We start from the raw sequence: 26,865 nt of genomic DNA on the forward strand, positions 1-26,865 counted from the left end.
TCTTTAAAGGACCTTTTCTTAACAAAAATATTTTCTCACGGGAGCTTTTACAGGTACATAAGTTTGTTTTTCTCTGTTCTTGTACTACTGTATATGGCCACAATCTTTTCACATTTTATACTTTACTTCACAGTCTAGCCAAAAAGCCATCATAATAATTCATTCATTTACAGTGTGATAGTACGATTGGGACAGAAAAAGCAGTAAAACAGACACATTTTAATGCACAACCTAATTAATCTATACTTTGGAATCAATTAAGGATTAGTGGGTAACACTCTATATATGTCAGGGTACTACGACAAAGTATGCCTTCTGGGCAATTTTTAATTACAAAGCAATTGATTTTAAGAGAAGCTGCAAAGAGCGGGTTCAAGCAAAAAGCTCAGTCAAGGTCATAGTAAAAACTGGGAGCTGTTAACCAAATCGACTATTCTCTGCTGCTGAAGGAGGAAAGCCAAACTCTATTAATGACAGCTCACAGTTAAAACGCACAATTCAATTCTCAAAGGGCAGAATGCAACTGATGACCATTCTGAAAAAGTAACTTTATCATCAAGAAACATGAAAATTTGAACATCAAACATGAAAGTGTTGATAAATACTCAAGTGTTTTGGCTCAATATTATTAAAATGAAAGCAACAAATTCCCTTCATTCACAGAACCTGTGGCTAATGCATTCATGACCTTTTCATGTTGAGAATATCAATTTAAAAATGATTATAAATCTCATTACTAGCAGAGCTGGGGGATACCAGATAGCTGCCAATTTAGTACTGTCAGAATCTCACCTGCAATAAATTCATACCTTCCCATAGAAATAGTCAATGCTCAAACTGGAAGACACTTTGAAAGCAAAACTTTTCTGCCGGTTAATAAAACTTTATATACGTACGTAAAGGCTAAAAGAAGTGATATTTAAATTCTTGAGTAGGCGGAGACATATTACATAGAGATAGAGGTTGTGAGCTTAACAATATAATTACAATTATTTCACTAAACAGATCAGTTGGAGAAGTGATATATTAATGGGCAATAGACTTTTAGGTAGGCCAGATTGTTCAAGTCCAAACTGTGATTCGGCCAGCATACTGGGTTCGGTTCCCTGCTCTTAAAATGTGCAGTGTAGTCTGCTTTAAAACGTGGTACATGAGGTAAACATGCTCCTGTGAGATTCCTTTTTAAGCTGAAGATCCACAGTTAACAGTCAATGTTACAAGATGCACTTTGATTCTCTCAGACGGAGTGCTTATCTTTTATTTTATAAGAAGATTCTGATTTAGTGTAGTTCCAACATACACCTCTTAGCCACAGTATAATAGCTAACATACAAGACTCGGCAGCCACAAAGCAGAGCCCTCTGACTGTTCAGTGAAAGGCAAGCTCTTTCGCTATCAAATCAGTAAGGGTGTGCTTCCATGTTAATAAACTTACATTCATTGATGAATGTGGCAACAGTGCCAAACTAAAATGGATGGGAATTTTATGTAAGTTCTAGATGCCTAATTTCAGGAAACAAATATCCCCAGAATGTACAGAATGCAAATATTCTTCATTGTAACAGATGTAAATGAATCAACAAACTCACTATAATATATAAATTTATAGATTTATAAATCTCTCCTTTAAAAAGAGCGACTGCTTTTAAAATTTCTTTTAAACTTTAGGATATCAGCTATACAACCACTGTCACATTTAAACTTGTTACATGTTGATGTTTTTGATGCACACAAAACAAAGTAACAAAAATCAGTTGTTTAGTTGTTGTGTTTAAGATACAGTAACTCAAATATTTGTTAGCCGCTTTCTCTGTCTGACCAGTGGTGAAAGTGATGACCTACAGTAGCTACATTAGTGGCAAAATGTGAACAGCGTTTTAAAGTGCTAAGCACACCCATCTTACATGAACAAATCCTTTAGATCAAAAGGCTAGCAGTTTATTATGGTATTTTGTTCATTGCAAAAGCATAAACATCAAATAGTACCAAATGCCAGTAGTGCCAAATTATAATACACATTATTCTTGACTTCTGACTTCAGGTGACAAATTCCTGAAAAACAAAGTTAAGCAGAAATTGAAATTGATTTCCTACGTCATTTTCTACTTTATATATTGACAATGTCAGGCTTTTTTACCCCAGATTATCTTTTTTTAAAAAGCAACCATACTAAAAAAAAACTGTTCAATTATCTTTTTAAACTCTGAACTGAGCACAATTCTGAATGTTTTCATAAGATCTACTATCCTTTTCGCTGACAACCACAAATATACTCACTCCTGACAATGAGTCTTGAAGGTCCCATGCTCTTCACAAACCTTGGAGTTAGCTTTTAGTCTTTAACATGAATAGAAAGGAAAATTGAATCACGGGCCTCTTGATATTAATCTCTTTTAGAGGAGGACTTCTGGGAAGCAGCCACATGCCCTGGAGGAATCTAGATTGTGGTCTGGCAGGCTTCCATTTCATCTTGTGCACAACAGTTCAGTCCGTTTGGGATCAAGGACTGGAGTCATTGCTTTTAATTTTATCAGTCTGTCATTGCAAATACACAGAAGGTACAGTGAAGCTCACTGCTGTAATCGCAGTTTGTTGCTGATTGTATATCTATCTTTCATACGAGATCTCATGTCTTTCTAAAGCCTACTTAAATGTGAGGCTACAGTGCAGTTTGAGGGTTAAAATTTTCAACAGCCATCTGGCAAGAGCACAAATTAATTATTTTATTGTTAGCACAATGTAAGGAAATAGATTTTTAAATAAAAAGTTAAACATAGTTGTCAAAACCTGCCTAAAATTGGATTTTTATTGCTGGATAAAAGCTTTAATTTTGTACTATTTAAGGTTATTTGTGCTAAAGATGATCTATCTGATATGTAATTTACAAGTTAAGAATCGGCAATAAAAGAGTTAAGCCAAACGTTTACAGATGCATAATGGGAAGTGCAGGCTGCAATGGTGATAGGGAAATGTAGTTCTTATTCTCTCTGAAAGCAAGTAAGTGAGCAACTGAATTAAACAATATTGCAGATAATAGCTAAGTAATGTCATGTCAGTCAGGAATGAGACACTTATGGCAGTCTGCTGTCTTCCTCATTAGCAATGAAACAATAGAGTGCAAAAATAGTAGACAGCCTTTTAAATGCAATTATTGCCATTATCCTCAATGACTCGATTAAGCAACGGATGTTCATGTACCCATGTCAGTTACCACTTCTTTGGAAAATCCCCAAAAGATTAATGAAAAGCTAACATGGGCAACAGCTTGTGCAAAAATATGAACAGTCAGAAAAGCTGCCAGGCGGTGTGGCAATGCACATGAGATTGCTCATTTGAATAAAATAAATATCACAGCTCTGTACAACTGGAAACAAACGTTAAATTGAATAATAAGAGCAGCAGAGATTTTACCATGACATGAGGGGTAAGCAAATCTGGTGTGGACAGTAGAAAAAAAACGAATTTTATGCCACATGGAACATAAAATTAGATGCAATTTAACATATGAAAATAGAGCCCAGCTGGGGAGGTCTGCAGACTAGAGAAGTTGAACAAGAGTAAATGTTTGGTCCTTTCTTTCTAGCTTGTCAAACACATGGTGTGGACCCACAATAAATTATTGAGAACTGTCCCTAGAAACACTAGCAAGACTGCAGAATAAGAACAAAAAAAAAACATAGGAAGTAACACACATACTGTACAGGAGCTCCAACTGGTCTTGTGCCCCGAATAAAAGGGTCATTAAACCCAGCTGCTGCTTCTCAGAAACAAGAATGAAGCCCATTTTAAGAATGGTCCAATTAAGAATGCTACTTGTTTTAAGGTCAAAGAGTCTATGGTGGTTCTTCCATATTGATGATTTTAAGAAACTCCAAACAACAAAAAAAACATTGCATGAATTCACATATTACTCACTCCATTACCTGTATTCCCCTGACTTTCTTTTTTGTACATTGTTTCTTCAAGGTCAGATGCAGTTTTAGCATGTACTGCATATTTGACATTATAGTCTTACACTGCAAACACGTACAGCAGGAAACCTAAAGCATCAACTGTCTTCTGTGGCTCTTAGACATGACTACGAAACTAAAAGGTTTTGTTTCTCTTCAGCTTTGCAGCTGATGTCATGATTGATCACTGCAATTGTGTATGAGGTGGGGGAAAACGTATACAAAATTCTGATATAAAATAGATTTGACCTATAACTGAATACAACCTGACAGTACATCAAATTTATTAAGTATTTCTTCATACACAGATTCCTTACTTATACAGCTAATGGGAATTAAATAGAATGATCATAATAATGTAAATAAGTCTACTCCAAAACAAAAAAAAAAAAATAGATTCAGCCATTAGGCAGATACTAGTGGCCAGTGCATTTGTGGCATTAGCAGCTACTTTGAGGATAATAATAGTAAAGCTGTGTCTCATGCTAAAGCCACTCTAATTTCTCTCCTCCAGTAATCAGTGAGAAGACCTTGCTCTGAAGCACGACTGAGCCTTTCCAGACTGACATAGCCAAACATGAGATCACCGTGTTCTGCAGCTCTGCTGCCTGCTGCTGCAGAAACTGTTCCTAAGCAACCAGCTCTGGCACCTACATTGCCATAGAAACTAGAAAGGGAAAAAAAGAGCCAACCAATTCATAATTCTATTGAGCACTGTAAAACATAAAGAAAGAGGGTCAGGATATAAATAGGAGTCAGGCAAAAAAGGCATCATTAAAGACAAATGTCATATCAGTTAAAATTATGTTTTTTTTTTTGTCAAGAATTACATTTTAAGCTTTCTTGTAAAAAACTTGCGATCTTATAATAAAATTCACATTTTCTCTGCTCTCCAGATATTTGAAATGGAATTAAGGCTGTTACCAATGTCGTCTAGACCCTAGTTACATTTCTAGGTTTCTGACCTTGAAATACATTTGCACTGTACAATCATAACCACTACTCTGACATCTGGCATGGGTATTTTTAGAAATTCTTATTGTATTTGTTTCCTGCTGTTAAAGGTTGCTGAGAAAGCACCAAAGGTGCTGAAAGCGTTTCTTGGCCCTCTCCTCTGCTGTGTGGCAGATAGGCAGCTGAAATGTTGATATGCTTAGGGAATCTTTCTTTATATTTACACAGACCCTTTATCATTGGTGAATGGAAAGAACTGGTGCTCAAACTGCAACTTCCCACATGTCTGAAAAACAGTGTGAAAAACCATCTCTGTACCAATCCACGCAAAGATAAAATTTAAATCCAAGACAGTTTACTGTATACGACCTCATTTCCAGATGTATAAAAAGAACTGAGCTGGAGGAATTCCTGTATGACTTCCAGAAACCTACATTAAACGCCTTTTTAAAACAAATGATAAATTAACTCCTTTTTTTCAGGAGTTAATTTATCATTTTTATCAGGTGTATTTATCAATTTATCCATAGGAGTGACTCCGATTTAAATATGACCTCCCATTCTATCTAATCAGACGGGATGACCCAGCATGTACTATGTCCAGTGATTCCTGGCGGTTGTGTAGTACTAGCAAACCAGGCCTTTTTTCTCATATGGTGCTGCACTACAGTATGTCAAAGAAGCTGATCACAAAACCTCACAAGAGGCAAGACTCCTGGTGCATATACAGTAGCTCTGGCAATAGTGGTCCTGGATAAAGTGTCAATTCAGACATGCTTTAAGCAGCTACTGAACTACCACCCAAATCTAATGCAGACCCATATCAGCACCAAATACTCTTGATGTCTCCATAGATCAATAGACATCTGGTGTATGGGTGTCAGATTCAATTCCTGGATGGCCTACTGTCTTCTGTCTTTGCTCCATCCAAAGCACCCAGGTTCATCTCTTCATTTTCTAACCTATTTTTCCAACTCAGGGTAGCTGGAGCCTAGCCCGGTAAGGCAAAGTACACCTTGGACCGGATGCCAGTCTATTGCAAGCCACATATAAACACATGTACACTCCCACCAGGGCTGGTTTTCCCAGGAGCCAATTAGCCTACCAGTATGACTGTGGGAGGAAACCAGAGCACTTAGAGGAAACCCATGAGAGCACAGGAAAGAGATACTGTATAAACTCACACAGATAGCACCCCATGCCTGAAATTGAATCCAGGGCCCCAACATTGCGAGGCAGAAATGCTAACCTCTGCATCGCTTTGCAACCCTCTCAGTACACACAGTTACTAGTCTAATTTAACTCACTGCATAACTGTTATACTTCTAACCTGGCTCTTTGGTGTTGTACCTTTAATGCAGTGAATCTTTTGAGAAATCAATTTAAAGATCTTACTAAGTATCCTAGATACACTAAAGAAAATAAATAGGTTAATTTTTTTAATTGACTACCGAGGCTGGAATAAAAAAGCAGAATACACAGGGTACTCCAGGAAATGAATTTTACATCCATGGTCCAGTGTAATCAATAATAAAATGTACAGTGCCGTCCAAAAGTACAAGACAAGAGATCAAATTAGCCCATTATGACTGTATGCTCAGTAAATTTGGATTTCAAATCACAAGATGAACATGAGAAAAAAAGCAGAGAATATCCCCTTTTACCTATGGGTATTTTTCTACATAAATGTTTTACCATTATACAACAGCAGCACTTTTTATGAACGTAAGTATTGGGCCAAATGGGTTTACAGGTGTTTCTAATTGCCAAGGGGTTGCATATATTTCACACACATAAAAGAGCTGTGAAGGTCTAGGCATGGTTGAGGTCTTTTGAAAGTGCTTCTGAAGTCTTTCAGCAAAACCGACACGAAGACCACAGAACACACTATGACAGAAACCAAGGCCATTTTGAAAATGAGAGGAAAGAAAATGACCGCCAGAGTAATTGGTAACACTCAATCAACAATCTGGAATGTTCTTGAAAAAGAATAAACAACTAGAGGAGTCAAGAATAGGCTAAGAACAAGGTGTCCAAAAACAACAAATGCAGAGGATGACAGAAAAATAAAGTATTTCTAAACGTAAGGAAAAAAAAAATCTAATTACTGTTAGTGAAATCAAAAATAATCTCCAGAGTGTGGGAGCGCAAATCTTGAGTACCGCAATCCACAGAAGACTTCACTAAGAAACATTTACTTCCAGGTGTAAGCCCCTCATCAGAAGCAAGAACAGAAGAGCTCGATTGGAATTTGCACAAAAAAAACACCGAGATGAGCCACAGAAGCCTTATGGACAGATGAGACCAAAACGAACATCTATCAAAGTGATAGAAAGGCTAAATTTAGGAGAAAAACAGGAACAGCCAATGACTATAAGCATACCAGTTCTTCAGTAAAGCATGGTGGAGGGTGTATCATGTCTTGGGCATGTATGGCTGCTTCCAGAACAGGCTCAATGGTCTTGATTAATGACTGAAGATGGCAGCAGTAGGATAAATCCAACCAACAAGCAACAACTTAAAGAGGCTGCAGTTAAAGCCTGGCAAAGCATCTCTAGTGAAGAAACAGCGATCTTTGTGATGGCAATGGTACGGAGGCTTGATGCAGTTATCGTAAGCAAAGAATTTGCATCAAAATACTTACTTTTTCACTTCTTTAATTTGCTTTAAGTTAACTGTCCCAATACTTAAGGTAACCTAAATTTGTGGGGACTGAACACAACATATGCTTTAGTTGTAAAAAGATGAATTGTGTTGGTAACATAATGTATATCCTAAAAATAAAAAGGAACCGCCAGAACTCTGTCTCGGAATAATTTGCTTTATTTGAATTTCAATTTCTTGTGTATACAACAGGGAAACACAAATTTCCCAATACTTTTGGAGGGCACTTTACAATTACCACAGCATATTACCAACCTACTGTTTGGTGTATGTTTGTATTTTGTTGGTTGAACAATACAGTATAATAATACAACCAGAGCAACATGAGCAACCTTATTTACTGCACCTCGTGCCCATCCACTACAGCTCCAGACAGGAAAAAAGACTTGTCAGGGAATACGTCAGCTAGATCAAAGATCTCTCCAAACTGATAGTTCCCCATTTCACCACAATCTTTCTGATCTCTCCGTCTGCGTCCTCACAGAGGGGTTACAGAACTCTACTGTAGTTTCCTGCTGTTAAAGACATCCAGAATCTAAATTATCTTTCAACTTGGATCACACCTTCCCCCTTTCTCTCAACAAAACACTCATTTCCCAAGTCCTCTACATTTACAGATTTTGACTTTCAACACCTCTCCTCCTGTTCTCCCCGAGTCTGGACACTGATCCTCACCTGCTTTATGCCCCATTTCCTCACTGCTTCCCACCCTTACTCAACTTCGCTCTCTTATGTTCTCCGACGCCTTATTTATCTGCTACTTTTCCTCTCGTCCTCACACTTCCACAGCGGAAATAATGCGTTTCTTTACTTTTCAGCATGCGTAGGCTGCAAAGGATCATTCCATGCTGACACAGCTCCCTACTTGAGCATGTTCATAATAGCACTAAATCAGGTTTATCCTTAAAAGTGAAAAACTCTTGCTATATACACCTCTAAATTTCAAAATAAGTGGGAATTACAGTACTTGAAAAGAAGGTAAAATAAAATCAGGCAGTTATGGTACTGAAACACCAGTCAGAATACTGCCTCTGTCACGGTCTGTTCCTCTTCTTTTTCCCTACAGCACTTATAAATACACTGTCATCTTGCATGAACAGCATGAATGTAGAAAGGTCATTTTTTCTGCCTCTGTGGCATCTCTCCTTTACACACAGTTCCTCCTGCTGTTCAGAGCAAGCCTTTCTCCTTGACTGCTTCTCTACCTACTCTATCACAGTCTAACCCGACATCAAACTACCCTAGCGATTCAATCTCTTTTTCTCCCTCAGTTTTTACTCCACCATTATCTCCTCTTAAAAGCCTAAAACGGTAACTGTGAAAGGACCTGATTGTATATTTTCACTCTGGTTTACAGGTTTCATGATACATTTGCTGTAGTCAAACTATTCAAAGTGTTTTGTCTTTCTGAGCTTCACCCAAAAATTGAAACAGAGCACTAAACCATAAATACACATACAATCTAAAAGTGTCAGTATAGTGTGCTAATCCTGAGCATAAGGTGCAATATCTCTGCACACACAATGACAGTACCCAACACTTTTTTCTGGGCCTAAAGCTCTTAATTTGCTTAGTTACAAATCTTGATGTGAATAGTTTAGAAAGAAAGCGACTCACATTAAGAAAAGTGGGTTTAGAATTAAAAATTCAATCTGAATGCAATATCCAACATCGAAAACTGACTCCAAAACATCCAAAATTTGGTGTCTTTCCATTTCAGAAGACTGGGATGCCGGAAGGAGATAATTCTTGTCCTCAGAATATAAACAGCTGTATCCCAAGTAAGAGAAGAGGAGTGTTATGCTATACAGAGAGGATTATTAATGGAACATTAGTTAATGTGAACACCTTTTTCACAATACTTTCCATCACTATGTCTGAGCGTGTTTGACTCATCCTGGCAATCCTGATGTTAGTATTTAAGTGATACTTCCAGAGCTACAAGAGAGGCTCAACCAGTACAGGTGTTCTCCTGATACCGGTTGAGCTTAACGATCACGGGTTTAAGCCTTGGTCATGTCACTAGCTGACTATGACCATTAATTCCCTAAGCAGCAGCAACCACTGACTAAGTGCTGTAAAGGGTGGGGTGGGATTAGTGAAGCAGGGCTCAGCAACATAACATCTTTAACCCCTCATCTCCTTCAGCTCTAAACTTCTGAGACAGGGCTGTGCTGATACAATAAAAGACTAAGTGGCTCATACAGTAGGTGCGAGGATCGGTTGAGTCTGTAAACAACTGATTGTATTTACAGTATTTAAATCTCTTGTGCGCAGCGGGTTACTCCAAATTGGGTGGGTATCACAAAAATAATTGGCTGCTCTAAATAAAATAGTATTTTCTTATATTTTTTTGTGGGTCAGATGGCAGTGGTCCACTTGTCCATGTTAAAGGGGTTTAATCAAATTCTCAAAGTCTATTAAATTTTAGACTGTACTACACATTTTCATGCTAATTAAAATATTCAGTTTACTGTGGCTTCCTTGTTCAAAAGTTGTTTTTTAAGGGGAAACGTGTTTATTACAATTCTGAGAAACTATATACAGGACCAATGGTTCACGATTGTGAGGACTACTAAACCTGTTTTAAGCCTTAAAGTTTAAGGCACCACCGCACTGAAAAAAAGAACGGTACTGTATTTCTTATTTTGAATTTCAACATTTTGTCTTGAAAAAGGAACAACAATTTTTTTCATGAATAATAGCACATTTTTAGAGGTTTGATCAAGGTATCCTTTTAACTGTCTGATGCATTTCTCTCTAATGTCGTTTTTTTACAAAGCAGACGGCTGTACCCTCAGAGATTCCATTTTTTACGTAAGTCAAGGGTCTGACTGAGAAAAAATGACTACATGTTCTCAATGTTAACAAATAAAATAGGCCAAGAGGAGACAGAGACAAGGAAACAGGCTACAGAACAGGGAGCTGACTTTCCAATTTTGACCTCATCCCACATAAGCCTGAAGCACAGATTGAGTATATCCCATCTGGCATGTGTAGCTAGCATGTCTTTATATCCCGTCAATGGGCATGTTAAAAATAATGCTAACCTTTATACGGTTACATAACTGTGATTTTTTTGGGCTTAAAAAAAGTATTGCACCAGACTGCAGTACAGTATTACACGGTCTCTCAATGCAGCTTAGGCAATGTGATCTGAAATATGAAACAGAAAGTTGTATAATTCTAAATCCAGCCTTGGTATTACTTTAACTCAAGAGGTATCAAAATCTAATCCTTACTGGCCACAGTAATATTTGTTCCCTAAATCTTAAGCAGCTCATTATGTAATGCTATCAATAAAACCTACAGTGCAGGGTAATCTTTTGAATAGGATTTTTTTTAGACCTAGGTACCTACTGTAGCATACATATAATTTGATTTGTGACAAGCACATTCCAGGCCTGATGAGCCTCAGAGTTTTATATTTTTAAAACCATCTGAGGTCTAAGTTGAATAATTCGATTTTTTACATTGTAGGTATTTTACATTTGTTCACAGTTTGTTTGTAAAATCTGCATTAAGTAGCCAGAAACAAAATCTTCCCTCACTGTAAGGCCAGGAATATATTTAGATACATCCAGAAACAGCAGTCTTTGAGGACTAGACCTTAAAACTAATTGCATATTAAGTTGCCATCATTTTTTATTAAACTGCACAAAACTATTTAACTTTTTCTGTTCACATCATGAAACGTTCAAGTCGTATGAAGCTCTCTCCAGTATTAGTGGAAACCATTGCAGAAACACTATAAAATCTCCCCCTGCAATGCAATGCAAAAAAGTGCTATCATTCTAAGTACAGAACTATTAAAAAGCAAAGCAACAAACACAACTGGATAACAAATGACTAAAAGAGCAAGAGAGAAGGCAAATAGCTCAGAAAAAGAAATGAAAAAGCAGCACATTGGTGTTTGTCCCTGTTTAAAAAAATAGATCTCTTCTTAGAGACTGGTACTGGGAAGTGTGGGTTTTCAGTGAGGTACGAGCTGCTCTTTACATAAACATCTATATGATAGTCCTACCAGTCAGACATCCATTGAGCCATAGCATTAGAGAAAAGCGAACAAGAAAAGTAAGTGAGAAATGGGGACAGAGATGACTTATCTCTGAGCTGACTTTGTGATGAGAACAGTCTGACCTCTTTTTTTTTTCTGGAGGATGCTGCAATTTTGCCCATGAGAAATGAGGGCATACATTTCGATTTAGCCTTCCGTCTGATCACTGTAATTCTTTGTGTGATTCACGAGGAGAAACAAGATAAAGATATCTGACTTTCAGATTAAATTCAAATCACGACTGCTGCTCTTTCTCACATTCCACCTCCACAAAAAGATTTGATCAAGTGCATTATTCTACCTCAGAACAAAAAGGAGGAGGAACACGGGACACATAAGATATGATAATAATGCCAAAAAAAAGTGAGGCAGGAGGAATTTCAACAAGGCAAAATGCACAGTGACTATTTTAGGCTCTCTTCTGAGACTTCACATACTGAAACACTGCGTGGGAAGGCTGTAGCCTTACTTCCACATCCTTTCATTCACACTCTTTTCTAGTTTTAAGTGAAAAAAGGAGGCAGAAATATCAAACAGTCACGACTTGGATTTTTAGAAATGTACAGGAAACCAGAGCTAGGAACTTGCAGTTTGTTACATTCCTATATTAAAATAAAGTTCTAAAGAATTGCAAAATGTTTACAAAATCCCTCAACTAGGAACTCTTTATAATGATTTTAAAACAGAGTTGATTATGCCCTAAAGTGCCTCCACTACCACATTAGTAATTTACAAACATTATTAATATATGTATCTGATTAGCAATCAATTAACCTTAAATGAGGCGAAGGATTTTGCTTGTTGTTAGCTGTCAGTCAAGATTCATTATAAGATAACATGTTTCTCTGAATAACAAGAGCAAATGACTTAACCTCTTCCTTGACAAATCCAGTATCATAATATTTAACACCATGGTTACAGGCTGCCTGCCAAATCATCATGCTGTGCAGCACACTTGCCCCTGAAAAGAATTATAACAGATGAAAAGTCTAAATATAGGCATGGAAAAGAAAATTCTTTAAACGTAAACATAAGCATAGCAAATCACTTGGTGTTCAAGAAAGTAGAGCAAATTTTTCCCTACATCTCACAGCTCTGAAAGTTACATTGCTTAAATGTGTTATTCTTCTACACTGTACACTTCAGACATTTGTGTCGTGCGGAGTTATCTTTAAAACTCAGCAAAACTGCTTGAGGTGCGAGAAATTTGCATTTATTTGCGAATCTTTGAAATCCTAGAGATGTGTGAAAATTAATTAGGTCACAATGCTGCAAAAAACAAGTTCAACAATTTTAAACCAGGGTGCACACACAAAATAGAATGCCAGCAACAACCTGAGAATATGCTACAACAGACACCCTGTTTCAAGACGTCATAAGTTACATAGTTGGTCTAACCAGTTAATAAATGTCTCTAAGTGGATTTTTAGGTAACTATACCTTTAACTAAGTGAATGTTTTGAGTTAAACACTGCAAATGACCACCGGAAACATCCTATATATATATATGATCTTATTTGTAAGAAATGAAAACCGATAGCTCCGTCTCTCCATAGCCCTGAATTGGATCACTTGGTTAGAAAATGAATAGATCCAAAAACCCAGAATACACAAGGACCTCTAGGAATATAAACTATGACACCACTGCTCCACAGCTACAAATTTTGCTTTGATTTACTTTTGTGCTGTAAGTTCAATGTTGATATTTTCAGATTACTTGGAAATTCCAGATGAGATCATTACAAAAGAGTTCTATGATCAGGCTATGAGACTGGAGCTTTCACGTCCAAACTGTGACAAATGTATCTGCACTGGGTGTAAATCTGTCTCCATGACAACCAGAGGAGGGTAAAAAGTCACAGCTCACTCCCTATATATAGTAATCAATAACCTTCTTATAGCACCAGATGGAGGTTATCATGGTGACGCTTTCATCAGTTGATTACAAGCTGAAAAAGAACCGCACAGAATCAGACACTATCTACAATATGCAAAGCAATCTGTGTACTTCACTTGATTATATTGCCATATTAAGCCATGCACTGAGGTAAGCAGAGTGCCTAGCCAAGTCGTCAAATTGAGAAAACTTGTTACGTATTAATTTAAAAAATAAAACATCGAGTTCAAAATAATTTCTGAACTTGTCTTCCAATGAACATTCTGTAAACCCTTTCTACCATGTCCTTTGCAAAAGCACATTCCAGATCAGAAGGGTACACAGGTATAGACTTGTTGTGTCCTTGTTTCTAATGGACTAGTGTGAGATCATAGTACCCACAGTCAAGTTCAATAATTAATTGTTCCAAATTGGTATACATGAACTAACCTGCTAGATCAGAGGCTGGAACAAAAACTGAAATGAATTTTTAGGTGCAATCAGGACTCCGATACACTTGTGATCAACAGTACAGAAATAATTTCTGGTAAGTCCACAGCTGCTTAGCTTTGTAAAGGAAATAAGTGTGTAAATTCTTCATCTGGGCACAATCATACAATCCAGACTGTTTAAAGCCAGTCAAGTTGATAAAGGAATGTCTTGAGTGGAGACCAGAACAGGCTGCTTGGACTCCAGTGGTGATGAAAATGTCCACTGTGAGCTCACCCAGAATTCCATGAGAGTTTAAGACAGGACAGATTTTGAACTTGACACTTTTACTGAAGACTTACTGAAAACAAATAACTTTGGAAAATGCATTAATTTATTCAAGCCCATCACATTCAATAATGAGACTGGACAGCTCACCAGTGTGATGATGAGTTTGTGACCTGAATCATGAGCGCTAGAAATAACTCAAAATCCACATCAACCTATTAATAAAATGACCATTTGTAGTAGATTATAAGAAATGGTATCAAACAGATTTTAAGCATTAGCAGACGATCTCCTCTTTTTCCAGCATGTTTCAAAACCAAATCTTTCAACACGTCTCCCTGGAGTGCAGGCCTTGTTGACAATTATAAATTTGAGAGAATTTAATCTTATATTGCGACATAAGTAACCTGCTGTTTTTTATAATTATGAGCCAATGTAACTAAAAATGTGGTATCTATTTTCCTGGGGAACAGAAAGATGGCTAAAATGTAACGGATTCCTTCTGCGCTCAAGAGCTCCGAGAACAACAGAGCTCAGTAAGTAAAAACAGGATCAGGTGACAGGTAACCACATGACAGCCAGTAACAGGCATCATTTTGTCTGGCTCACGTTTTTTTTCCCCCTACAGGAGCAAAACTGAGTCAGCCATTGGAAAACAGAAGAGAAAAGAAAGAAGGGGAGAAAAACACACTTCTCCATATGATAAACACATTTTCAGGTGCAACACAGCTTGTCAAGAGGTCTTTCAACAAGAAGCAGAGTGCAAAATAAATTAAACAGCAGGCAGATGAATCTGAAAGCCATAATTCATACTACAGTAAGGGATACACAATTGGCTGTTGCTTAATTCCAGCAACAATCCTCTTAAGTACTTTTCAGAAGCCTATGCAACCACAAAGGAGCTAGAAGAGTGTGTTGGTTGGGTAAATAGGAAAGTCAGAAAGCTGCATTTAGCCTAAATGCAACATTTATTTAGTGCCTTATATATTCACCCTCCCCCTTGTACTACGTATACATGTATGTTGATAGCATGGCCACAATTCTACAATTTTAAATGAAAAACATACTGTACAACAGGGAAATCTGAGATTAAAAGTCTAACTGACTTATTCAAAGCACAAAACCAGAAACACAAAAGCTGCCTTGATTTAACTGTCAACAAGACGTATGGCCTCTCATAATACAAGTGTCACAGTAAATACTCATTTTTACCAGTCTATGTGACAAATTAATGGATCCCAATAAAAATGATTCCAGTTTAATTCTCACTAGTTTTCATCTGGAGCACCTAGTAAATATTATAATACATTTTATAATTAATGTAAACTAGCATTTGCAGTATATAGTGCTTTTAATCACATTCCAGAGTATTTCACATACTGGACAGGAACCCCTTTATCCACCACTGATATGCAGTTCCAACCTGGGTGACATACTGCAGCCATTACACACTGGCAGTAGTACGTCAGATCAGGGAGAATTTGCTTCACCATCTGAATTAAGGGGGAACTTCAGATTAAAATCCACAGATTTCAGCCTGAATGCCAATGTTAACACCTCTAGTTTTATAAACAGTGCCATGGCATCTTTAATAATCCAGTGGTCAATCCTTACGTTTCACCTCATCTAAAGGATAACACCTCCTGGAGCAATATCTCCTGTCACTGTACTGGGGCACTGCTTTGGTTCCAGCCTTGCTTAGCTTGTGAGATCAGTTAGAAAATGGTGACACTGTTATCCATTATAATGTAGTACAATGTACATTACTCTTTTGGAGCTCCAGTTATAGAAATGTTCACTCAAGGCTAAGTCCAGTTGAGTCGAATAGTCTAAAATGTCTACATAAACAATATGTCCATATTATTTTACAGTTTGTTCTTGTTTCTCCAAATCTCTAGCACAACCGGTCAGACCCATGTCTAAAAACTGAGTAATCCTTAAAGTAAAAAACAAATGGTTTTAAAAACAATACTGTATGTCAAATATTTTAACTCTGACCTGTATGTGGACAGTTTTCAGATTTCTTTCCTTTCAGTTTTCAGTTTATGCTTTACAATTTTCTGTTGTTTCTTTTTGCATTTCCCCAGGGAATGTTGTATCTTTCAAAATTTCTACATGGAGCACTTGAAATAAATTCATTTTAAAGATAATGAGCCTTATGGAATCAAATAGTTTTGCTTCATGAGATGAAAGAAGCTTATGTTCCCCTTTTCACACAATGCAATGCTATGTATATCCATTAAAAATGTTTTAAAACACCAGATGCATCCCACACCCGTGAAAATAAGCATTTAAAGTACATTCACAGCTTTAGCATATGAACAGAAAGAAGTCCAACCTGTAAGAATACAGAAAGGCTGAGTAGAGAGTAGTCTTACCTGCTTCCCATCGAGTGTGTACAGCTTCTTGACCACACCAGAGTCAAGTTTGATGGCGTCGGTGATGTCGGTCAACACCTGCTCAAAGGAGTGTGCGGTCTTCTTGTTGAGGAGGATGCGGACGGCTTTGCGTGGCTTGACCCCACTGCGAATGATGGTGACCAGTTTGGGGCGGATGAAGTCTTTGCTCTCCTTTGCTTCAGTGGGGCTGGCTTTGGCAATACCCAGGGCCGGAGGTGGCCGGGCGGAAGCCACAGTCTTGACGTTGACAGACCAGTTGGGGTTCACGTTTTTCGTGTACTCTAGTTTCTTGAAGGGCTCTATCGATCCGCACACATAGCTTTCACCTGCAGAGGAAGCCAAAGGAGATCACTGTTGATTGGGACACTGCAGGGTTTCTCCTTTGAACCCAGGGCCCCAGCACTGCAAGGCAGCAATGCTAACGACTGTACCACCATGCCACTTCTACTGTATTGTTACAAAAGGGAGTTACGATAATGGAGAAAATCAGGAATGGACCGTGTGGTTTAATCAATAACTAAAATAAACTATTATAACCCCCAACTTGTAAGGATTTCTCCACGAATATACCAGAGCAGTTGGTATAGTTAGAGGCACATTAATTTTATTCTATAGCACAGTTTTGATGAACAGAGCAATAATTCAGGCACACTTGGTTTAAACAAATAATTATTAACTGACAATACAACATACTTGTTTTCCTATGTACAGTACACATTTACAGACGAGGTGTTTCAGAGACCTACAGTACAGTACGTCTAGACCACCAAAACCTCCAGTCTCCCACTAAGTATTAAACTCTTAATTAATGTCTACAGAAGCCAAAACTCACTGAAGCTAAGCAGGTGTGAGCCTGGTCAGTACCTGGATGGGAGACCCTTCTGGGAAAACCTAAGGTTGCTGCTGAAAGAGGTGTTAGTGGGGCCAGCAGGGGGTGCTCACTCAGTGGTCTGTATTGACATCCTAATGTCCCAGTATACTGTTGGGGACACTATACTGTAAAAAGACGCCGTCCTTTGGATGAGACATAAAACCAACCTCCTGACTCTCTGTGGTCATTAAAAAATCCCAGGGTATTTCTCGAAAAGAGTAAGGGTGTTACCCTGGCTCCCTGGCCAAATTTCCCATTGGCCCTTACCAATCATGGCCTCCTAATAATCCCCATCTATGAATTGGCTTCATTACTCTGTTCTCCTCCCCAATAAAAGCTGATGTGTGGTGAGTGTTCTGGCACATTCAGGTGGATGCTGCACATTGGTGGTGGTGAAGGGGAGTCCCCATTACCTGTAAAGAGCTTTGAGTGGAGTGTCCAAAATTATGATGCTGATGATGATGATTATTATTATTAAAATAGTAGAGAAGGCAGCTTATCACTTAAATAGAATAGAGTCTATGATTAAATCTCTCTCTGCAAACCCAGATGCCACAAAACAAATGGGACTATCTCCCTATTCCAAAATGCACCCAAATAAGCAGAAGAGGGTGTTTAAAACTCCAAGTTCCCTAAAAGCTACAGAATAGGAAGCTCTCTTAGCAAGGTTCAAAAACATAGCTCCAATCGGGTCGGATCTCAACCAAGGACCTCTGGCCTGGCACATGTCTTTTCCCGTCTCCTCCCTCTCTCGTGGTGTCTTCCTTCTGTCCTCTCTTTTATCCCACACTTTTGACACTTAATCATTTACCCAGAACTTAATTACAGGTAAACCTTGGTAAAGTGTAGGATTGCCCTGATCACAGACTCTGGACCCCCACATATCAGCAAACATCACTTTTGCTTTGAAGCTGGAAATGTTTACACTGCCTGGTGTTTCACACTTTATCTAAACTCTTAGAGACCTACAGTATAACAGTAGTCACCTGTAACAGTATGTACAAAAAATATAATACCCCACAAAGTCTACCCTTTGTTAATCGAGGCACGATACATTATACATTACAAGATTCACATGACCTGTCACCTCATGGTGACGGAGATTGAGGCAAGTTTAGTCAAGTTAAACTCCAATTTGTTTTTGTTTTTTTCAGGGCCTATAAAACTGTTGTCTCTCCAGATGCCTTATAAAACCTGTTATATAAAGGAATTAACTGTCCGAGTCCATTAGGGCAATAAAAACAATGACCAGCTCTGTCAGGAATTCTCCCTTAGTCCACTCCTAGAGCCTGTGTAAACACTTATGTATTCACTGGTCTCCGAGCTCCTGGTACTACATCCTAGCTCAATCTACTGTAGTAATGTTCAAAGTAACATGGCAATGTGCACTGCCCACAGGAAGAGAAGCAAGTAAGATTCCAGAACTTGATAAAGATAGTAACATGCAAACATTCTACCACTGTGCACTTTTTGCAACCTGAAGAGGCCCCAATCTTGGTGACATATCATGATTTGAAATCTGCCAGATCAAAATCTTACCTCTAAACATTGAACTCTCTCACTAATGAGATGATTTGAGTCAATGCAAAATTCAATGAAGTATTTTTGATATTCTTTGGGGTGACGAAAATGTATAGTGTAGAAACATCAGACCATTATGTATTAAACACAGTAGAAACATACAATTTGTGACCATTCATAGACTAAGGCCAAATACTTCAGTGTGAGTATGACAGGCACACCAAGCCTCTACATTGCATAACTTCCTGCTCTTAATATAGCTCTTGATGCACTAAGAAGGATAAGAGCTGTATTTTAACCTAGCACTTATTCAACAATCTCCAGTATGATTAGTGAGTAAAAATGCCTAAGAAAGCAATACTGTTGTGAACAATTAAGCACTGGGAGAAATTACAGCCAACAGCCAATATGTTACAAGTATAATGAAATATCAAATACTAGTTTGATATGTAGAAGGTGCATCAACTATCCATGGGTTTGTGTAATTTTTATCAAGACATTTTAAAAAAAATCCACTGATGTGTTTTTGGTACACTAAGCAGTAGCCATGGCACTTTCCAAAAAAGGAGGTACCTAACCACGCCTTTTGAGTTGAATATCGGCCAAAAGTGCAAAAGGTTGTTCTACCAGCACACTCTTAATTTCAACCTTCCAGTCAACCTTCCTTTACACACAGGGCACACTTGTGCCTCAAAAGCAGTTTTATACAAACTGAAAATGCCATTTCAGAACAAATTATACCATTTGCTCCTTTTCGTTAAATAGATATTGTAAATCTCTTACCCCTTTGAAAGAAAAAAAAAAAGAGATAAAACACCCTCACAACATTAATTATTCTCTAAACTCAATTAAACAGTTGAAACAGTGGAAATGAACTGTCAAAAAACAATCATTACATCACAGGCTGCAGCACAAAGGTTAATTGTTCATTAATCATTAATGAAATGCCCTATTTTAATTTAGATACTCGTCAGTACATAATTTTACATTTTTAGCACAATTTACTTCAAGGTCATCTTGGTGAGGCAGACCGAGAACCCATTTATAAAACGGGTTACAATTTGGATATTAGATATTCAAGACAAATTCTTAATTCTGTGATTTTGTACTGTATATACTGTACAGTGTAGCGGCGAGGCTTATTAATAAGACAGAATTAAGTGTTGCGGTGCTTTCCCAAATGAGGCCCCATCTCTCTGTTCATCTCTGTGGTGCAGCCACAGAGAAACTATTCATGCAGGCTGATTTAAAGATGTTTTCTTTTGATAAGGGACAGCTCCCAAAGGGGGATGCACTTAGCTAAGCCTGGCTATCAGGATCAATGGTCATCCATTGGCGCCTATCTGTCTAGGGAGTGCCAGATGGACATCTGGACTGCATTCCTAAGTGTCAGGAGTAAGTGACTCATATCAACCAATCAGGGACTGGTAGGGCCGAGTAACCCACGTGGGACTCTGATGCCCATGGAACTTTCAGCCAATCAATGAGCTGAAGTTCCTCCAGGTAAAAACAGGCAACACAGAGGGCCGGAGACTATTTTGGACTTTTCTTAAGGGAATTCAAAGGAGAATTCCAGGGCAGGACGGCCCAGGAGCAGAAGGCTCCCAAGGGCAGGACATTCTCGCAGCGCGCCTCCTGACCATCCTGAGACTCAGCCTGGACAACCACGGAATGGCCAGTGTGTCTGAGTGCCAGAACTTTCCTTTGTTCTAAGAGTCTAGAGCGGAGGTTGCCAGAGAGTAACCAGAGGATCCACCCGAGGTTAGCACCAGCAGCAGGCCTCGTGAACAGGTCAGAACTGTGGAGAGCTGAATCACTATTCAGAACTAGCTCTTCATCAGGAACGAACCGGTCCTCTTCCTGACTTGCTGGGACCCACAGTCATCTTTTCTCCTGTGCGCAAACTTTGCTAGTTAAAGCCAACACTAACTAGCCGGTCAGTGAGCATCAGCAGCGCACCGTCGCAAGCCGCACAGCACAGCCTGGCACCGAGCCAGAGAGCACGGATTGGACAGCAACAGCCTGAAACTGTTTCTTTGAGTCCGCAGGAGATCTGAATCCCCAGAGATTGGATGAGTATTCAACTTCACTGCATTACTGCTCGAGAATTCAATTGTTATCCCAACCAGTTGATATCAATTTAATTCCTAAGAGTTATGTACTTGTTTTGAGTATCTAATGTAGAAGTTATAACCAAGTGCATTTACGAAACGGTCTAAATGAATGATATACTGAACGTATGTCCTCTTGATACATGTAACTCTTCGTAACTGACTGAATATATACCTTTTGTATTCTGATAACCCTCTCGATAAGATCTGTTAGGTTTACATGCATATTCTATGTATTAATACTGTAAATGTATCCTCGTGTATTAGTACCTGTGTGTGTGCGTTGTTTGAGTTATATCGCATGGTTGGATTCTAAAGCCATCAAAAGAATCATTTTGCGATTTACTGCTACAATTAATAATTGTCCCAGTAAATGCCCAAACCCTACAGAACTGGTGCCTTCAGAGAGCACACTACAACAGTATATTGCTTCACTCAACAAATAGAAATGTAAGACTGCTGAAATAATTTTTTTTTTAGAATCGGTTTTTAAAGTAGTTTTGCGCAATTATTACACACATCACATTTTTCACCATGACTGAAGATTAGAAACAGCTATAAACAATTGGCAGTCATTATGCAAAGTTATTTACGCCTTAGTGTACAGCGGTAAACAACACAACTCTACAGTCACTACCAGACTGCATCGATATCTTCTGCTCTAATTGAGACCTCAAGTGAGGACAATTTTTCTTATTTATATAAGCTGTTATGGCCATAGTCTGGGATCTAAACTTCTATGCTCCAGGAAGCATGCTTAAAACACATTTCCTGCTTTAAACTTGATGAATGCCATCAATAAATTAAGAAAATCAAAGTATTTTAAATTAAAATTAAACCATGTAAATGCACTTCTGTAGGTAACACCATCTATTACAGCCAATAGACCATTAGAGAGGCCCTGAACTTAGTGCTTTTTACAGTGGAATTAAAAGACAATGTGATCTGCCATGTGCTGTTATGCTGTCTAAAAGCTCAGCTCCTTATGCCTCTAGAGAGTATGAAATCAGAGGGTAATATATTAAAAGATATTCATTACTTAAGAATAGAGGTTTCATTCTGCCAAATGAAATTTCTGACTTCTCCCACCATATTTTCCATTGTCTGAACTGAGCTTACCTTGAGGGGAAATAAAACCCAGCTGTCCTGGCCTATTCCTGTTACCCTACATAATATGATGAAATTCCATAATAATCTGCTAGTTTAAATACAATCTTATCTTACATGCCACTAAAAAACTGACTTGTCGTATGACTCATCATAATTATTTGTGTTGAACTTTAAGCACTAAAAAATGAACTAACAGTTAGTTCTGAGAAATTTCTCAACATAATGCAAATCAGTGCCCTCACACCACAAGCCATTAAGCAGACAGAAGGCCTATGTTTAAATGGAATTTCCAATCTTTTGACATACGGACGCAGTTCAGAATCGCCAGCTGCCTAAAATGAGATTCTACATTTATGACTTTGGAACGGAGAATGAGAAGCAGCATTGTCCACCCATCAGACCCATTCAACATTTGATGCGCTGCAAGTTTCACAGCCCTTCCCATGAGAACCGGCACCGAATGGAGGAGATGCTCATTTCTCACGGACATCACTGCTGGCCTGCAGTGCAGACACCGGGCAAGTGACAAGAATTGTTGTTTTGCCAAAAGCTGAAAGAACTTGTGCCTGTCCCTTGTCGGGAGAGGCTCTGGCACCCCTGTGGTCGTGAAAGGAAGAGGAGCCTAAAAAAAATGGATGGATGCATGAAAGACCCCAGGCAGAACCAGAATAATGTGTGCCCTAAGGCTGAATCAACACTCCAAGCAAGGGCCTATAATGGTTGAGCTACCCAGAGAGCTCAGTATAAAATACTTGCTCTATGCCTCTGATGTTGAAATAAAAGTAAAGTCTTCACACTGCCAGGATACTGATAGGTCAGATTATGCTTTAGAGACATAATGGAGATCAAGACAATATTTGCGGTGACAACATCGCATCCTTAATGGACACAGATGGCTTCTGATTTTTTATCAGAACTTTTTAAAGTTTTAAATATCAAACAAAAACATGGAGGTCACTAGAAAATAAAGGAGGCTAACTCTTTCTAACTAGTTCTGTACATGCGAAGAATTAGTGACCGTGCTGCCAGTTTTTACACTGAATTTAACCCCCTCTCCAAGAAACAGCTTCTGCAATTGACTGTAGTGGCAAAGTGCAAGTTCCCACTGCTCTCTGCTGTATGTACTGTACCGTAATTGTATTGTGGTCCCAGAGGTTTATCATAAGCAGCGTTTATAAATGTACAGCAGAAACCCGTCTTCATATACAACATATATACATACTGTACTATATAATTCTCAGTTATTGGGAAAGTTGATTATTTCCATCCAGGTTTAGGCTTTGTAGTTACAATCAACTAATAAAACTAATAAGAACAGGACTGAACTTCTCCAGGTTGCCTATAAGACTTTTAAGAGCATTTAAGGAAGACTGCAAAATAGAGCAGGCCAGTTTTGCTCAGCATTCATTTGCTTGCTATTACATTCAAGATCGAAGAACCTCATTATGTCACACACAACTGACTATTCCAAATCCGTGGGGGTAAAAAAAATAATATTTATTAAGACTTAATTTTCTAACCACTTAATTGCAGAGGAGCCGGAGCCTAACCCAACAAACAACAGGCACAAGGCAGAGTGCACCCTGGATGGGATGACAGTCCACTGCAAGGGCACACTCAGACACGCACACACTCACACCAGGGCCAATTTTCCCAGAAGCCACATAACCTACCTGTATGTCTTTGGACTGTGGGCGATAACCAGGACACCCAGGGGAATCCCAAGTGAACACAGGGAGAATAATTAGCAATTCTAAATTAATAAAAATATACCCATTTCCCGATTCCTGTTGATGTAAAAAGATGCGTTCAAATGTGCTGTGTGATCCAGCCACCTCATAAAATATGAATTACCATCGCTTGGGTTTAGTGAGGCTTCTGTAACTCCTACGATACTGATACCATATTTATGGTATATGCCAACAGAGAAATTTGAAGTTCCTTCATTTTTTTTATAAAACACACTTACAGATATGCTTACCTGCATTAAATACAAACCAGAAATGTGTAGTGTTCAAATCTGGTAACTTCAGTCAAGAATGTGTGAAGTTCAAAGACATGTTAGTTCACAGAGTCACAACCCAAAATATGTCCAGTAACCAAAGGCACTCACTGTTTTGAAATTTATTTGAATTTTGTTCAAATGAATCAGTCAAAAACACACAAAACAGATTGAACATATCAAGTGTCTACTGGTTAAAATCTACAGGTTAAATGTAGACAAATATTCCTAAAAATCATTGCTTGGTGTTGTAGATAAAACATTATTTGTGAAGATAACTATCAAAGACAATAGACAACAACATGGGGATCAGAAAGCATAATCACTTAAATTCTCTTAGTGAGGAGATTTAAGTGCATGTTATAGGACCAGATAATACATTATAATAGTCTGATGAGTCCCAATCACTGGAAAACATTGCCCTCACTTTTTTTCCCAGAAAAGAAAAAACAAACAAACCTGTTTGAGCTCCAGAGTTTTTGATACTTTGATTAATTTGTTTTGTAATTAAGTTCTCTTTCACAGTGACATTCTCTGCTTAGTGGACCTCCAAAAAGGATTTAAAGAAAACATACTCATATCAGAAAGAAAACTCTAAAAAAGAATAGGTGAAAGACCTACAGTACTTGGAACAACAGTAATACATTTCGTGAAAGGTAGATCTTGTCTTATATTGTTTGTCTCCTGTTACACAAACCCATTTGGAAGCAAAGTGTTGTCTTACCTTCAACTAACTGGTCCAACGAGGTGATCTTTCTGGTACCATCTATTGTGTAGATGGTTCTGACTCCCTGCGGCAAATTAACATTATCAGACAGAGTCCGAGTAAGGTCAGCTAAAACTGCCTCGAAGGATCTAAACCTGTCCGGCGAGATGGCATATACGATTCCCTTGAAATATCGGTCTCCGTTGCGGTAAAAGCGAACCTTCTTTGCCCTTTTCTCGGAGCTGAGGGTTTGGAGGGTGCGGGTTCTGTACAGGCTACAGTGCGCGCTATGGGTAGGGCTTGGCAAACCGTTGGCCCGCGAGCTTCCTCGGTTGTACCTTTGTGCTTTATCTCTCTCATCAAAATGCTCCAACTCCATGTCTCTCCCTTGGGACATTTTTCAATGATTTATGACCTGGGGAAGAGAGCAGGGGGGAAAAAAGTACCTAATTGTTAACATTTCAGGAGGAAAAAATGCGCAATCATCTGTGAGCACATCTACTGCGCGCAATCAATAATGAGGGTGCCAGGTGTTAAATCAATCCCCAATGCTATTACGCAAATAACTGAACCTAGCTCTTCTGTGAACCGACCATAGATATTAAAGAAAATAACTTTCTAATTACAGATTAAATTGCTGTTATTCCCGGTGTTACTACGATCCCCAATTTACCATAGCTGTCTTAATTGCTCACTATAGTATTTTCTGCACACAAGCTGATTTGCAAATACACTTGTACTTGAGAACAACAAATATCTGTTAAAATGAAAGGAACAAGGGAACAGGAAATATTGTATGCATAATACGTTTTCAGTTCTAATACCCTGACTTGTTACACGAGCTTTGTAAAAATTACAGGGGCAGCCTGTGTTTTCAAAGGTGTGTTTGTCTAATTTCTAACCCATTTAGACAATAAAACAAAGAGGACAGATATTTCCGTTATTTATACAAAACATCCCAAGTAACACTGATGTAATGAAATGATGTAACGAAAGAAAAAAGCAGGAATATGAATGGCCGTTTATATTTACAAAATATAAATGTATTCAATGAAATCTTTGGAATTGCAGACGATTAAATTGTATACCTCCTGTATGGAATAACACATAAATAGCCAGTGCTTTCTCATGCAGACATGCACTTTTTCAAAGCCATTAAAGAACAGGCACGGGTGACAAATGTACAGTAGCAATTCACTGAATATTAAATTACAGGCACGTATTGTTTCAGGATACAATCTTAGCAATTATGAGCGTACTTTCCTCGGCGTGTTGACTTACCTTCAAGTGGCTACGGGTGCAGATGAGTCTTCGCCAAGATACGTCTCCTAAGATGCTGAATAACTTAATTTTAATACTGTCTTTTATTTATATGTGTTGTATCAGTAAATTCTGCAGCGTAAACCTGAACCTCTTTGTTGTCTTCTCGTACCCTGCCTGTGTGTGTGATGAGGGAGTCTGGGTAGCAGCTGCTTTCTTCTGCTGCCGTGTTATTGCAGTGATTTGCATTGGTCCGTCCCTCATTGAAATGCAGCCCCTCAACGCAGCCTTCCATCATGCACATACCCTCCCCACCTCTCTCGCGTTGGGCTCCTGTAACAGAGCTGAAATCTGCTTAGTGTATTTTACAACTGCTTTGCCAAATTCGGAATGGGTACGTGTATATATATATACTGTACACATGCAAAACATTCAATTGCTGTAACATTTCGATACCTCTATGATTTGTCTGTAATAGAACCTTTCTGCACACACAAGTATAATCAGTATATATACCTACAGGACACTTCTGAAGATTCAAATTTTAATGTGAAATTCTTAAAAACGTAAAGATTTGGATTTAAATCGCTAATCACTGAGTAGGACATACAGTCTTCAAAGATCTAGGAAAAGATTTGTTTTGCTCTTTTAACACTGAAGTTTTGAG

At 38.3% G+C, this 26,865-nt stretch overlaps 1 protein-coding gene across 3 annotated transcripts in view; it reads right to left on the minus strand.

Moving 5' to 3' along the window:
• dclk1a (doublecortin-like kinase 1a) overlaps nt 1-26,449 on the minus strand; it is a 102,879-nt gene extending 76,430 nt beyond the window's left edge. For all 3 annotated transcript variants that reach the window (XM_088639457.1, XM_088639455.1, XM_088639458.1), the window contains exons 1-3: nt 26,220-26,449; nt 24,957-25,353; nt 16,597-16,943 (exon numbers count right to left, since the gene is read on the minus strand). In XM_088639457.1, coding sequence (XP_088495583.1) covers nt 16,597-16,943; nt 24,957-25,335 — 726 coding nt within the window. In that variant the 5' untranslated portion in view covers nt 25,336-25,353; nt 26,220-26,449. The remainder of the gene's footprint in view (nt 1-16,596; nt 16,944-24,956; nt 25,354-26,219) is intronic.
• Between the last annotated feature and the right edge of the window lie 416 nt (nt 26,450-26,865).

This window comes from Lepisosteus platostomus, chromosome 7, assembly GCF_059453375.1.
Source record: "Lepisosteus platostomus isolate fLepPlt1 chromosome 7, fLepPlt1.hap1, whole genome shotgun sequence".
In the NCBI taxonomy this organism is placed as follows: domain Eukaryota; kingdom Metazoa; phylum Chordata; class Actinopteri; order Semionotiformes; family Lepisosteidae; genus Lepisosteus; species Lepisosteus platostomus.